The sequence below is a fragment of the Uloborus diversus genome, chromosome 9 (assembly GCF_026930045.1).
Source record: "Uloborus diversus isolate 005 chromosome 9, Udiv.v.3.1, whole genome shotgun sequence".
NCBI classification, from domain to species: domain Eukaryota; kingdom Metazoa; phylum Arthropoda; class Arachnida; order Araneae; family Uloboridae; genus Uloborus; species Uloborus diversus.
Window position 1 is genome coordinate 10,412,945 of NC_072739.1, and position 16,212 is coordinate 10,429,156.

General features: G+C 37.7%; 1 protein-coding gene across 3 annotated transcripts; it reads left to right on the forward strand.

Moving 5' to 3' along the window:
* Positions 1 to 3,798: 3,798 nt before the first annotated feature.
* On the forward strand, positions 3,799 to 15,947 carry LOC129229604 (enolase-phosphatase E1-like; the record flags this gene model as incomplete). Of its 3 annotated transcripts, XM_054863944.1 has the most annotated exon segments (4): positions 3,799 to 3,975; positions 12,292 to 12,483; positions 13,946 to 14,967; positions 15,010 to 15,947. In XM_054863944.1, coding segments are annotated over 4 exon segments (1,958 nt in total), but the record flags the coding sequence as incomplete, so codon positions are not given.
* Between the last annotated feature and the right edge of the window lie 265 nt (positions 15,948 to 16,212).

Below are 16,212 nucleotides of genomic sequence, written 5' to 3' on the forward strand. Positions count from 1 at the left end.
ATAGAAAATAATTTCTTGCAATAAATTCTCAAATTTCAAGTTAACATATATTCTGCCATAGAAAGAAAAAATGAAGTACTATCTGCATTTCTTTCTTTTTCTTTTTTGCATTCTTGGCATCTATTGTACTTTAGCTTTATTGTGCAACAGAGGAGGCGATTGGAACTGAAAAGGGGGGGGGGGGGCAAAAAAAAACGACCACTAGAAGCCACAGGACTTTTACTGGCAGCAAAAAATTTAAAAAAAAAGAGAGAAGCAGAGAGAAAAGTACAAAATTTTGCGAGGGCTGGTATTGAGAGCAGATGAGTGGGGTAATTGATGTAAATCAAGCAACTTCACTCACGTTTTTATTAAGATTTTGATGAATTTTGTACACAATAACTTTCTCCGAAGAAACACTTAGACATGAATTAGACTTACATTATTTACCCCGAAGTATTTTGACAAGTGCGCCCTTCACCAAAGCGCCCCCGCCAGAAATGGAGGAACAAAGTTTTTTTAGTAATTTACAAAAAAAAACGAGCTGATGTGTGCATCACATGACTTCCTTTTACTCCAATTTAATGTAATTTCCCCATTATTGGCAATTTTAATGTGATTCAATTGTTTACTCTCTAAATATCACCAACAGTGGGCAAATTGAAACCAAACTTAAAAAAAAAAAAAAAAAATTTGCCAAATTTGTTGCCAAGTTGGCGACAAAACTTGGCGAATAAAAGACTGGCGATATATCGCCAAGTGTTCGACAAATTATAACATCACTTGAGCTTAAATCGAAATTAACAATGATTTCCCCCCAAAAAGGGGCAAAAGACCCCCTTAGGAACATCCGAATGCAACCAAAAGGGATGATGCACAACTAGGCTACACTAGGAGTCTTCGTACCAAATTTCAACTTTCTAGGACATACCGTTTTTGAGTTATGCGAGATACATACACACATACATACGTACATACAGACGTCACGAGAGAATTCGTTGTAATTAACTGGGGGGCCGTCAAAATAGATGTTTCGGGTGACTGTAGGTTCTTAGGCATATATCCACGTGTGGTCAGGTCGAAAAAAAAACTCAACATTCATTCGGGAGAGAAAAATGGAAATTAAGGCCGATTTTTGAGTGAAAATTTTTTCGCGAATACAATACTTCCTTTTTACTTCCTTTTACAAAAAAGGAAGTATTGTATTCGCGAAAAAATTTTCACTCAAAAATCGCCCTTAATTTCCATTTTGCTCACCCCCAAATGAATGTTGAGTTTTTTTTTCGATTCGACCACATGCGGAAAAGTGCCTAAGAATGTATAGACACGCGAAATATCCATTTTGACCATCACCGAGGTAATTACAACGACTTTTCTCGTGACGTCTGTATGTATGTGCGTATGTGTGTATGTGCGTATGTACGTATGTGCGTATGTATCTCGCATAACTCAAAAATGGTATGTCCTAGAAAGTTGAAATTTGGTACATAGACTCGTAGTGGGGTCTAGTTGTGCACCTCCTATTTTGGTTGCATTCGGGTGTTTCTAAAGGGGTCTTTTGCACCTTTTTGGGGGGAAATCATTGTTAATTTCGATGCAAACTCAAGTGGTGTTATAATTTGGCGGTCACTTGGCGATATATCGCCAGTCTTGGTTGCCAAGTTTTGTCGCCAACTTGGCGAAAAATTTGGCGATTTTTTTTTTTTTTTTTTTTTAAATCTGCTTTCAATGTGGCCATTGCTAGTGATATTTAAAGAGTTAGAGAGAGAATCCCATTAAAATTGCAATAATAGGGAAATAGCATTAAATTGGTGTAAAAGGAAGTCATGTGATGCACACATCAGCTCGTTTGTTAGAGGAAGTAAAAAAAAAGCGCCTCCTCGGGGAGCCATAAAACCTCCACAAGGGCGCCGCCAAAATTTGCAATAACGTCGCAAATACTAATTGGGTAGAACTAAAATAATGAAACCTTTCAATGTTTCGCGGTGCCCATGAATCCACTTAATTCGACCACCCACTTAGAAATCCCTAGACACCATTATGATCCCCGCACGAAGATGCACATTTGGTGGAACACTCGGTTTTTCCATCAGAATCACAATGCCTGAAACGGTTCAAGTCAATTGCTTTGTCAATTTTATTCTTTATAATATTGGATAGTTGTGGAACATTCGATGTTGAATACAATTTTTAGATTCAAGGATTGTTGAGCAATCACGATTGCTTATTGTTCTCATTTGACCGTCTTTGATGTCCGTGCCTTTTTCAACCCCCGCCGTCACCTGCAGGCGCGACTCCGTCCTCCAGTAGCCGCTCCTGCTGGTCGGTGGCGTCCATATCCTACACACATGCACGCTCATACACATACGCACTCACACACATGCACACACGCGCCTTTACACACACGCCAACGTGCATACACACAGGTCTACACACACACAAAAGCCTACACATACACATCTAATACACACGTCTCCGTTCAAGAGGAGAGGTAGGCTTGGAGGGACAGGGGCCTTGTCTAGAAACAAGTGAGTAGGCGGTAGTAACCAATGTGTACAGTAGTGACCAATGAGCAGGGTCCTGTCGCAACTTGTGATTGCGAAAAACATAATTTGAATTTAAAATTTCAGAATTCAAATTATTATTTTTTTTTTTTTTTTTTAACTTTTTAGTTCGTTAATATTGCAACGGAAGCATACTTTTAATTTCCATTTTGAAACTATAATTTTGCTGACATTTTCCAACATTGAATGTTTGTTTCACGATTGAGAAGGGAAAAAACAAAGACCGTGGCGCTAAGTCTGGACATACACATTTAAAGCCGGCACATTTTTTGTTTTCCACTTCTTAATCGTAAAATGAACGTTTAATGTTGAAAAATATCAATAACATTGTGGTTTAAAAAAGAAAATAAAAAGTATGTTTTTGTAGCTATATGAACAAAAAAAAAACTATCTTTGAATCTGAAAATCGTATTCAATAGAGAAAGAATGTTCCACAACTAGAAAAAATTATGATGAATATAATTGACCAAGAAATTAACTTGAAACATTTTTCAGGCCCGGTGATTCCGAGTGGAATCACTGAGTGCCAAATGTTCATCGAATGATGAATAAAATCAAAAATTATAAAAAGTAGGCTGTTTTTTAACTTTTGTTATGCAAAACAAATCTTACTTGTAAGACATTTGTTTTTTAAACAAACATGAAATACCGCATAAATTGGGGAATGTAGTGTATGGTACGATTGTCTAATAACTAATTTAGATCCATTATCAGCTTGTGTCGTCATTTTCCTTATGCAAAACGCATCTTGTAAGACATTTTTTTTAAACCAAAAATGAAATGCCCCATAAATTGGGGAATGTAGTGTATGGTACGATTGTCTAATAACTAATTTAGATCTATTATCAGCTTGTGTCGTCATTTTCGTTATGCAAAACGCATCTTGTAAGACATTTTTTTTAAACCAAAAATGAAATGCCCCATAAATTGGGGAATGTAGTGTATGGTACGATTGTCTAATAACTAATTTAGATCTATTATCAGCTTGTGTCGTCATTTTCCTTATGCAAAACGCATCTTGTAAGACATTTTTTTTAAACCAAAAATGAAATGCCCCATAAATTGGGGAATGTAGTGTATGGTACGATTGTCTAATAACTAATTTAGATCTATTATCAGCTTGTGTCGTCATTTTCCTTATGCAAAACGCATCTTGTAAGACATTTTTTTTAAACCAAAAATGAAATGCCCCATAAATTGGGGAATGTAGTGTATGGTACGATTGTCTAATAAACTAATTTAGATTCATTATCAGCCTGTGTCGTCGACAACATCGTGTACTCCAATGGCGAGCCCATCCCAACGGACGATCCCTGTGAAGCGTGCAAGTGTCGACCCCCCGGATTTGCCTGTGTGCTCAAGGAGTGCGAGATCAAGCCCGGATGCAGAGCTGTGCGAAGAGCTGGATACTGCTGCCCCGAATATTTTTGCGGTAAGTTTGTTTCAATGCATTACAGTAAAACATGTGAAGTTAACCACCCTTGTAAGTTGACCACCTGTCTAAGTTGACCGCTTTTTTCAGGCACGGAATCAACCCTTATCATATAAATCAACCTTTGTAAGTTGACCACTAAAGTAGTGCACCGCAAGTGGTCAACTTACACAGGTTTCACTATAAGGAATGGTCTCAGCAAGGACGGATCCAGAAATGCTTCAAGGAGGGGGGTGGTCGATTTCTTAACTTGCCTTTTACTACGTATCTGATTACAATTGCTTGACGGGGGTGTAAGAAATTATATGCTCAACGTGGTTACATTGCGTAACACTTGACAGGGATCCCAAGATTAATAACTGGGGCTTTCCGCGATTTCCCACTGCGCAGATGCATGAGAGCGCCTGAGTTCACATGGTTATAGACAGTCGGGAAGGCATGACTGGAAAAAACCTCCTGACCGAATAGCGGGATAACTTTATGGCATATCTTTTGACAGCTATTCGGGAAAAAGGGCAACTTGGCTGCCCATCATGTATATTGTGTCAGTGAGTAGAAAAATAAATTAGTTTGTGTGTGTTGTGAACATGGTCTCTTCAATTCTCCCCCTCTCCAAAAGTTGATTTATGGAAAATGTGGAAAAGAAGAAGTGGCGAAAATCCTCTTCGGGGGTGGCATAAATTTTTTTTATGAGAAACTACTAAAATATAGAGATTTAGCCAAGGAGATGTCTAAACTTGTTCCTTTCCTTTTCTGTTGGAAGAGGTATTCTAAAAACGAGTTTCAAACTACAAGTTTATAATAATTCCTGTTTAATATGTTTCGAAACTCCCTCCTGATAACTAACATCATCGAAGGTCGTCAAAAATATTTGTCGCGCTGTTTGAAACTTAAGTTTCGAAAACTTACAGAAGAAAAATCATTGAACCCATTCTTTCTCGTAGCACAACCTGAGATGTCTACAATCACGCTTTTAAGACTTAATTTTCGCGAAAAGCCCAGAAAAAGACCTCCAAACATCGCCAAATATCATCTAAATTTGCCTTTTTAAAACTTCAATTCCAAAAAGTTTGCGAGAGGGAGATTTTAACCCCTTCCGTTTCCTTAACGTAATCAAAAATGGGGAATCAAAAATCCCTAGTGCACTAGCATTTTGGAACTTTAATTCGGATAAATTAGCCAGTGCAGGGTCCCTCCAGGGAGAGGGCGAGCGTCCCCATCACCCCCCCCCCTTGTATCCGGTCATGGGTCTCAGACAGGGCTCGACTATAACTTTGGAAGACACTGGGCATGAAATTTATTTAGTCCCCCCTCCCTGTCTCTCTCTCTCTTATTCCATAGAGAGAAGCGATAAAATATTTTGATACTTGCGAATTAACACAGCACCATGCTAAATTTGGCAGTACCTTATTTTAAAAAGTGGAATCGATATAAGCATACGATAATCAAACATTTTATGGGGATGCCGTCAAACATTGCTCATTGTAGTACACCTTAATTATCAAAATTATCTATGCTATAACTCAGGTGCGGGGGTGGCAATCTCTGGGGTCACCTCCTCCCCCCCCCCTCCAGGCGCAGAAAAAAAGGGCAATAAAAAAGTTTTAATGTTTAAACATGAAAAAATGAAATTTTAAAATCCGATTTGGTGTCAGACCCCTCCAGAGGATATCTTCCAACGCAATCGCTTCCCCCCCCCTACCCCGTGGTGATGCAACTGTGTTTGATAGAGAAAAGATCATTTTTAAAAAGGGGGCATTTTTCGGAATTTAAGAATTTATATTTTTCAAAAAATTTTCAATTCCAGTTTGGGTGTCACCCCCTCAGACGAGTGACCCCCCCCCCCCCCACGTAGCGACGCCTTTGTATAACTTTTAATAGTGTAAATATAGATTAAACTTGGAATGGTTTTGGGCTTTACGAAAGATAAAATTTTTAGAGGGAATTATTTTCTAGACATCATATTTACACTTTTGCTATAGTGCGATCTTTATCTTTATCTTTACTAATAATAAAGCTGAAAGTCTCTCTGTCTGTCAGGATCTCTGTGACGCGCATAGCGCCTAGACCGTTCTGCCGATTTTCATGAAATTTGGCACAAAGTTAGTTTGTAGCATGGGGGTGTGCACCTTGAAGCGATTTTTCGAAAATTCGATGTGGTTCTTTTCTATTCCAATTTTAAGAACAAAATTATCATAAGATGGACGACTAAATTACGAAATTATCATAACGTGGAACCGTAACATTGGTACAAGCCAATTGGCGAGAAAATTCACCATACATTATTTGTAAATATACAGGCGAACCAAAAGACCTTTTAATTTTTCCATGGCAAAGTCGTGCGGGTACCACTAGTTGGAAATAAATCTAAAACTTTACCAACAGATTTGGTGCCGCCCAAATGTTGGTTCACGGAAAAAACGTGATTAAAGTTTGACACAACTTTATGACATTGTTGGTATGGGTCTGCTTCGAAAATGACGTCACTTTTCCATCGGTTAACGTCAGGGGCGTCCCCCCCCCTAAATATCGCGAAGACCTCCAACCCCCAAAAAAGTTAAAGATACCCCTCAAAACACACTCCCCCCTAAGTTAACCTTAAATTGGAATAATTTTAATAAACTGTTGACTATTGACACGCAAATGACGTTTTCGCAAAGCGATTTCTGATGAATGGCATCCAGATCAAAAGCCGAAGCTTAGTTTAAGCTCATGTGATAAACAACTGAAAACCAAAAATTGTGAAGCTTGAGAAATCATAAAATGCGCAGCGCTTATAAAACAGAAAAAATTATACTTTTCGTTGTAAAATTTTACCAGAAAATACGTTAATTTGCCGTTTTTGTGTCAAGACCGTATCCAGAAATTTTTTTCGGGAGGGGCCCGTATTCGCACATTGTCCTAACACACACGCACATATATACGTACAGACACACATACACGCATAAAAATATTTAACACAGAAAATGTTTTTTGTCTCGATTTTTAATGATTCCACTGCTGGACTGTTTTTATTTTTATTTATTATTTTTTTATTCACTTTGCAGTGGTAAGGATAACAGGAAAGTAACTTTAAGTCGGATGTAGATCATTCATAATTTCAGGGGGTCCGGAGGTTTTTCCCCCTGGAATTTTTTTTCAAAATTAGGCATAAAAATCTGTATTTTGAGGCCTTATATGGGGCAATTGAGACTAAAAAAATAGGAAGAAAATAGGCAAACAAAGTCTTTCAAAAGTTATGCATTCTTTTGCAAATCAAGATCAATCAAAATAAAAATAGCTTGCTTGACAAATCGTTCACATTAATCGACAGAGAGGTAAACAGAGAGAGGAGAAAAGAGAAGCACATCGTCATTTGCTCATATCGGCATTAAATATTGTAGAGTAAGTGGAATTTTTTCCCCATGTTTAAGATACTAACAGTATATAGTAGAAAGAAGATAAAAACAAGCAATAACAAAAGGATTTCCAAAATACTGGATTCGGTATTAAATAAATGGCAAGACATGGAACATATCAGTCACAAAAATTTATCTTGACAAAAACATGAGAACATGCTACAAAAACATGAGAATCATTTGCATTTTTTACTCAGGATGTATCAAGGAGCTGAATTTGGCACATCTTGGTAACCAGATCTAGCCTAATCGGAAACTAGGGGCCCGGCCCTTGGTGAGTAACCGGCTCGAAATCGGTGCAGTGTAAGTTTTATAAGAGTTTTAGGGGGAGGAGGGCAGGGGTGTGCACAGAAGGGATTAGGGATACCTGTTGGCCCGGGCCCGAGCCTGAAAAGGGTCCAATATTTTTAAAACTAGGGGTGAAAATAAGGGTAAACAATATGGAGGGGAGCTCGAAAAAGTCATTTGTGGCGGGCCTCAAAATTTTGGTGCACGCACCTGGAGGAGGGCAAGTCTACCAAAATGACAAAAGGCCTGAATTGGCCCTGGACAGCCCTGCATTGAATTGGGAAAGAAGTAGGAAGTTCTAATTGAGGGTCTAAATTTTAAGTATGCTTTGCAGCCAATGAGAACTAGAATCGCTTTTTCTGTATTTCTTCAAATTTTCACTTGTTTAATAGTCACAAAATTAAGAATAAAAAACTTTTTTAATTTCCTTTTCTGACATTAGAAATTCAAAAACTTTCTACTGTTTCACGGTACATAACATTTCGGGTTTCGGAAGTCGGTCGCCCCCCCCCCCCCCCTGGATATGGCCCTGCAAGACGTCAATTCAACACTGGTAGTGCCGAACTCAAAAACAAAAAGCTCACCACACCATTTCTGTACGTACGATGCCGTTTGTGTAGAAAGTTTGCTGAGGACCAAAAAAGTAGACATAGAATGGATTTTGACTGCATACAGAATACAGCAATTTTTCGGTGCTTTCCAGTGCAGTTCTGCCACCCCCATTGAATAATAATAATAATATAAAATACTATATTAATGAAATGGAAAACATTAAAGTGAGTTTCTTGTTAAATTAAAAACTGGGATTTGCATATTCAAGCACTGGTACACAAGTAGTGCATCTTACGTCATTGTAACACAAAGTAATGTTTTCAAAAGACTTTTAAATCACGCAATTTGCCGCCGCTAAAATTAAATTGAATTTCTAGTTAAATTCCGAACCATGCCTTGGATGTCTAAGCACTGGTACACAAAATTATTACTATATATATTATTTTTTAGCATTGAAGTAGTGAATCTTATGACGCTGAAACTGATATTCATACTTTAAAAAAAAACTATTTCTCTCTCATTTTGTTTCAAATATATTTCGGCGACCCAGGCATTTTTCTCCACTTAGCAACGATTTTCAGAACAATATTTTTCATCAAAAAAATTACATATGGGAATGTTTCGGCGGCCCCTTAGGGGCCGCTGAAACATTCTCATATGTAGGGGTCTATAAGGCCATAGAGCCCATAAAGCCATCCTATTTATTCATCTATATATTTTTACTTCCTTTTACAAAAAAGGAAGTATTGTATTCGCGAAAAAATTTTCACTCAAAAATCGCCTTAATTTCCATTTTGCTCACCCCCAAATGAATGTTGAGTTTTTTTTTCGATTCGACCACATGCGGAAAAGTGCCTAAGAATGTATAGACACGCGAAATATCCATTTTGACCATCACCGAGGTAATTACAACGACTTTTCTCGTGACGTCTGTATGTATGTGCGTATGTGCGTATGTGCGTATGTATCTCGCATAACTCAAAAATGGTATGTCCTAGAAAGTTGAAATTTGGTACATAGACTCGTAGTGGGGTCTAGTTGTGCACCTCCCCTTTTGGTTGCTTTCGGATGTTCCTAAGGGGGTCTTTTGCCCCTTTTTGGGGGGAAATCGTTGTTAATTTCGATGTAAACTCAAGTGGTGATATAATTTGTCGGACACTTGGCAATTTATCGCCATTCTTTTGGTCGCCAAATTTTGTCGCCAACTTAGCAACAAATTTGGCGGATTTTTTTTTTTTTAATCTGATTTCAATTTTGCCACTGTTGGTGATATTTAGAGAGCAAACTATTGAATCACATTAAAATTGCCAGTAACGGGGAAATGACATTAAATTGGAGTAAAAGGAAGTCATGTGATGCACACATCAGCTCGTTTTAAACTGAAGAATCACGAAGCATGGTGGTTTTGTATAACCAGGGCCGCCGAGAGACAAGGCGTGCACCATGTTAGTTTTGTCGCCGGTTCTTCCTCCTATTATGCTAATTTTACTCATGCATAATACTTTAGTTTGAGCCAGACCCATAGTTTCCGACTAGGCAGACATACCCACTTTGTGGCCTAGTGAATAGTGCACTGAATACTATTTTTTGCGTTAAAAATGTTTGAAGCGCACATTTTCGCGGCCTTTACTTTGATAATCTTAATAAAAGAGAATCATGGATGTTCCTAAACTGTATTGTAACATTACATTTTCCATTCAAATTTTACTGAAAAAATACTTTTTGTCACTATTATTTCAGTTGTTCATTTGTATTTACTATTTTAATTTTTTAAACCACGAAGAGTTTCCCGTTTTCTTCGCTTGTTACATCGCCAAAAGTAAATTGGCGGCCCCACTTATGAAAAACTGGGGGGGGGGGGGGTTGTAGCTCCCCCTCCCTCCTTGGCGTCGGCCCTGATCTTGATAATGCTAGTGGAAGGTGAGTTTCGGTGCCATTCCACCGGCAGTTTTTCGAAATTGATACTCCAAAAACGCAAATCTAGGATAGTCATTGATTGTGTTAAGGAGAGAGAGGGGGGGGGGGGAATCAGGGGCTCTCTCTCATAAATTTTTCAAAATTGCAGTTCTAGAAAAGCAGTTTTAGATATTTCTTGATGATAAAGTTGGTGTTATTCGGGCGTTACAGTGAGGGGCGCTCTCCTGAAAGTTTTCCAAAATTGAAGTTACATAGTCAAAAAGGATGGATAGCACACAGATACCCGGTGACAGATATTCTTCGGAAATCCTTAAAAATGGATTCAGCTATTCAGCACACACGGAAAATCGGAACTCCAGGATTTTAACGAATCAAATATCCTTCTATGCATATCAGATACCTTCTATGCTTCCATCAGCGAAAACCAACATCACTGAAAGTTTTAATAAAAAACATCTACTGACATGGGCGCCCATATGCAAAATTGTAGGGGGCGGGGCTCAGAAATTTTAACCATGGTTTAGCAGGATATTTTCCCCATGGAGGCAGATTTCAGGACAAATTAGAGTCATTAAAATTTGAAATTTTTAATTATTTATTCATTAATGGCTGGAGAAGAAATATTTTTATATTTTTGCAAAGAAAAAAGTACTAAAAGCAAGGAAGTTCTAAATTCCAAGGGGGGCTCGAGCCCCTCTCGACCCCCTAAATGGGCTAAATGTCTACTGATAAATTGAACCAATCAGTTTAAAAATGGAAGACAAGATGATACTAAAGTGAAATGAAAAATTCTACATAAACTTCAGCTAGTTTATGAAAAAACTATAGTAATTGTCGATTAGAGGGATTAAAAATATGTTATTCGCCAACTTCAAAACTAGTTCTTAACGATTGTCAAGGTGCAAATGAATCAATGAAAAACCAGTGCATAGTGGTCAGAATTATTACAAACAATAAATTAAGAAGAGGGGGAAACTTTTTGTTTTAGTCATTTTTGATGTCTCTCCCTCTCATCACTGTAACACGTATTCATCATGCAGAACTCCCGGAAGATTTATAATAAATTAAATAGAAATCAAATCGTCTGATCAAGCTTTGAAACGGGCACCAGCTCCATCCCGACTCTGATGTTCCCTATATTGAAAAGATACACGGGTATTAGAGTACGTGAAAAAAGTATGACTTATGCATCTATTTTTTCCTTCCAAAAAAAATCAAAAATTTCATGTTCTAAAGAAAATTAAAACTTCTGAAAAAAAAATCCCCCCCCCCCAAAATTTTGATGGCGCAACTTGCGCCATAATCCCCCCTTGTGGGCACCCCTGATGTGTTAGGCACGTCTGTTACTGGTGCTGTTACCCTAATTAGTCTGACCTATTTGAAAGAAAATCTTTTCAACTATTCGAGTCACTGAGGGAGAAAGTGTCAAAATCGCCTATTTAAAATAAAGTATGGTTGGAGGAATAGAATCATGAAAAAAATATTTAAGGATTTTTTCTTTCCTCAAACATTCTATTGTTATCCCGAAGAACTGCATGAGATACCTAGAAAACTTTCCAAGTAAATTTTTTGGTTTCTTTTTTTTAAATGATTTATTCGCCTCGACATCAACAGCAGCGCATCAAATTTCAGATTTACTCCATTTTTCTATTTCTCATTTCATGACCTGCGAAAAACTCTATCACATTTTGCATTAAGTTACAAATTAAGCCAGGGCTAAAGCAGAAATACATAAAATACACCGCCAGCTCAGTCACCATTCCATCCGAGGACTGCAGTTTCGTGCTTATTAGCACGCATCAGCCTGGAATAGGAAGTAACTGAGCTGGAGGCGTAAAACCTCTTAAAGGAGTCAAGAGAGCCAAACTAGTAGCTAGTGTAGAATTAGCACACCAGACGAGTGACCACAGCAATGGTGCGATTCAACTCAAAGATTGAAGGCAAATCTAGGTATTTTGCTGTAAGTTTGGTGCGCTAATTCTACATTAGCTATCAGTTTGTTTGGCTCCTTTAAGAGGTTTTCCACCTCCAGCTCAGTTACTTCCTATTCCGGGCTGATGAGTGCTAAAAAGCACGAAATTGCTGTCCTCGGATTGGAATGACTGAGCTGGCGGTGTACTTTATGTAACTCTATCACAGCTTCTCCTTCTTTGTTTCTTAGGTTGCGAACACAATGGACGAATGTATCGTGACGGGGACCAAATCGAAGATTCCCCGAATCCTTGCTTAGTCTGTTTCTGCCAGGGTAGTTCCATCGCTTGTTCTCACGTCGACTGTCTCTACAGGGTGGACTGCGCCCCAGAATATGAGTCAGGAGCATGCTGCCCCCACTACAACAACTGCATCTCCGCCAGTAAGGAGCAATTCCAGTAGAAAATTTCCCGCAAACTAAATTGTTGAAATGCGACCCTTAATAGAAATCCTATATTGTTTCAGATATAGGGGAAACAAGGGAGACTTAACCCAATTTTGTTTTTGTTTTTTTAATTTTCATTTCCTTTTTTTTTTTTTTTTTTGAGCAATCACAATTGCTTATTGTTCTTATTTGACAGTCTTTGATGTTCCGTGCCTTTTTCAACCACCACCGCCACCTGCAGAGGCGCGGCTCCGTCCTCCGGTAGCCGCTCCTGGTCGGTGGTGTCCATGTCCTAGACACACGCACGCTCATACACATTCGCACTCACACACATACACACACGCCAACGTACATGCACACAACACACAAAAGCCTACACATACACAACTAATACACACGTCTCCGTTCAACAGGAGGGTAGACTTGGAGGGACAAGAGCCGTGTCTAGAAACAAGTGAGTAGAGTAGTAACCAATGAGTAGGGTCCTGTCGCAACTCATGATTGCGAAAAACATAATTTGAATTCAAAATTTAAGAATTCAAATTAATTTTTTAAATTTATTATTATTATTATTATTATTATTTTTTTTTTTTTTTTTTTTTTTTTTTTTTGTAGAATAGTTAGAACGAAAAAAAGTGTTAATTTGCACATTATTATGGCTAAAAATAATAACATAAGTCTAAGCTGAAATGGGGTGCTTCCACCAACCCTCAGCAAAATACAAACGTATTTTGTAGAATAAATATGTTTTTATTTGATTGCATCACTCGGAATGCGTATGATGCATAACAATAAGGCAGAATGTATTATCTATGAATTTTAAGTAAAAACAATTGTCAATTGTTTGGGAAAATTGACTCGATTTGAATTACGGACCGAAATAAACAGGTAAAGAAAGTTTATTTGTAGAGCAGTAAAAAAAAATAAGAAAGAAAGAAAATTGGAAAAAATTGATGCAGATTTCGAACGTTGGCTGATTTGTGGCTCTCTACTATTTATAAATGCTTTTTTTTTTAAATCTGGTTTTTCAGTTTTATTTGAAATATTTTACATGGGGAGGGACAATTGGCTTCTGTTGCAACCCTCTGGATACCCTCATGACTTGGCACAAAAGTTTATACATTAAACAGATTGCACCATCACACTATAACACGAGTAAAATCTTCTAAAATATTTAACTCAATCTGCGCGACTATGACTAAAAGATAAAATAAAATCTACTACTGTGCATTAAATTATTCTTGCAAAATCTTATACATAGTGTAAAAGTCAGTTAGAAGATATGCACGTTGCTTTTCATATCCATTTCGAAACCATAATAAGTTTCAAATTAAATTAAGTATTTATGAAGTATAATTCTGTTTACAATAACATTATTTTTTTGTTGATTACACGCATTGTATTTTTCTTTCCTTAAATGAATATTAATAAATTAAAAGATTTTCTTTTCTTTCTTCAGTAGATTCTGGAGATGAAGAGTTGAATACTGTACAGACAAGTAGTGAACAGCCTCCTTCAGTTACAACTTTATTTACAATCTTAACAGAAGAGAGCACTCCATCAGAAGAAACTTTTTCACCTGAGAGCGCGGTAAGTTCCGAAATTCCCCAAGATGTAGGAAGCAAAGTTATTGGTCCCTTTGTTCTCGTAGAAAAGGATGGAGTAGAAACGTTAGAACCTGTTGAAAAAACTACGACCCAAAACGGTGAAAATGACCTCAGTAATGATGAAACGGATTTAGACCACGATACTGCTGTTAAAGAACCAGAAAATAACATCTCTCTGAATTCTGGCATGGATCTAAACGTAGAAGAAAGTAAGGAAGAGGCAAAAGAAGAGGTAATCATGACCGTTGAGGATGGAACAAATCCTGAAGTCGTCGTCTTGACTACAGAAGAATCTAAAGCTCTAGAAGATGCCTTAAGTGAAACAACAGCACCCTTTGCAGAACTGCCAAGCAAGTCAGAGGATAGTACTGAAAACGTGGGCGTGACGTGGACCATACATCCCTCAATGGAAGATACAGTTGGCCCTGAAGAGAAACGCAAGAGTAAGAAGTTTCCCGAAAGTGAAGAGGTTAGCACAGATATTGTATCCAAAGAAAATTTTGAACCAATAACAGACCAAAGCGAGGAACAAACAAGTAGTACAGAAACATTAGTGAAAGATTTTGTAACATCGAGAGGTACAGAAATATCGTACTTTGATGATGAATTGTCAACAGAAAAGATCGAGGCTAGTTCCGAAGTTGAACGAAGTGTAGTGTATGAAGAAATAGAAGGTGAAAAGAAAGAACCAATGGACGTCAACGATGGAATAACAGAGAAATCTATGGAGGAAGTCACTACTAATGAAGAAAAGAAACCTAGGGCTGAAGAAAATGAAGAAACAGTAACACTTGTAGTTCTGGTAAAAGATGAGGATGTTCAACAAAACGAAAACTCAGATGAACCTAAAGAAGGAGAGCAGCCAGTGGAAGAGGTAGACAAATCAGTGGAAGAGGTAGTGAAATCAGTGGAAGAGGTAGACAAATCAGTGGAAGAAGCAGAAAAACCAATGAAAGAGGCAGAGTTGCCAGTGGATGAGGTAGAGTTGTCAGTGGAGGAGGTAGACCAATCAGTGGAGGAGGTAGACCAACCAGTAGCAGTAGCAGAATATCCAGTAATAGAGACACAGATGTCTGGCGAAGAGGTAGATCTATCCAAGGAAGAAGGAGAACAGCCAATAGAAGGATTGGATCAATCCGATGAAAAAGTAGATCAACCAACCGATGATGGTTTGAAAATCAGCAGTGCACCAGAAAATCGCTACAAGGCATTGGACGAAGCCATACTTTCTGCATTCGTTCCCGATGATTCCTCAAGCGTAGATGAATCCCTTGTAGAGGAAATGAGTCCAGCTACTGAAATAAATGAAACTGTGGAAATGGAGGCTACTTCAGATCAAGCAGAACTGTTGGTAACGTTTGTAAATGAATCTGCACAGTTTCCTGGAGCAGAGGTGACAGCCATGAATGTGGGAGAGATGATTGGTACCGAAAGTGAGCAAATTAAAAATAATACGAAAGTAGGAGAAAATGATGGTGAGTAACATGTCTTTTCGATAGGACAAGGAAGACAACTGTGAGCATCAAAAAGTGCTTAGACTTACGAAACAGGATTTCTCGGGACATCAACTTGCACCGAAGAGCATGGTGAACTTGGCATTCATAGACGGGGGAAAAAAGGAAAGACTTTTAAATGGGGAGAAGTTATCATTTGGAGGACTGCATCTTTTATCTTTTTTTTTTTTTTAATTCATAACATTCCACTCTTAAATGTTTGGTATTGAATTCCTATAAACATAGGGTAAATTATTTGAAGTAAAACTAATTAATTTGTCATGTTTTTTGTCATTATGTTACATGTAAATTGTCTTTTTCCTCTTTAAAGTCATGTCTGTAAATGTTTTTAACTCATTCATTAAACTCCTTTTACAAAATGTGCAGGTGTACTTAATTTCAAGAAAAAAAAACTGTGAGGAGCACATTGTGTCACGTGCTCATAGAAGTAAATGAGAGGACATTCATTGATCGAAATCATTTCATAAATATCTAGAAAATAATTACTATAATAATAAAAGTAAAAACAATAGTATTGGAACTAAGTAAGTACAGTAAAACCCCTCCTAACGGACGCCCCTCTTATGCGGACAATTTATAATTCCCCAGTTACAATGCAAATAACA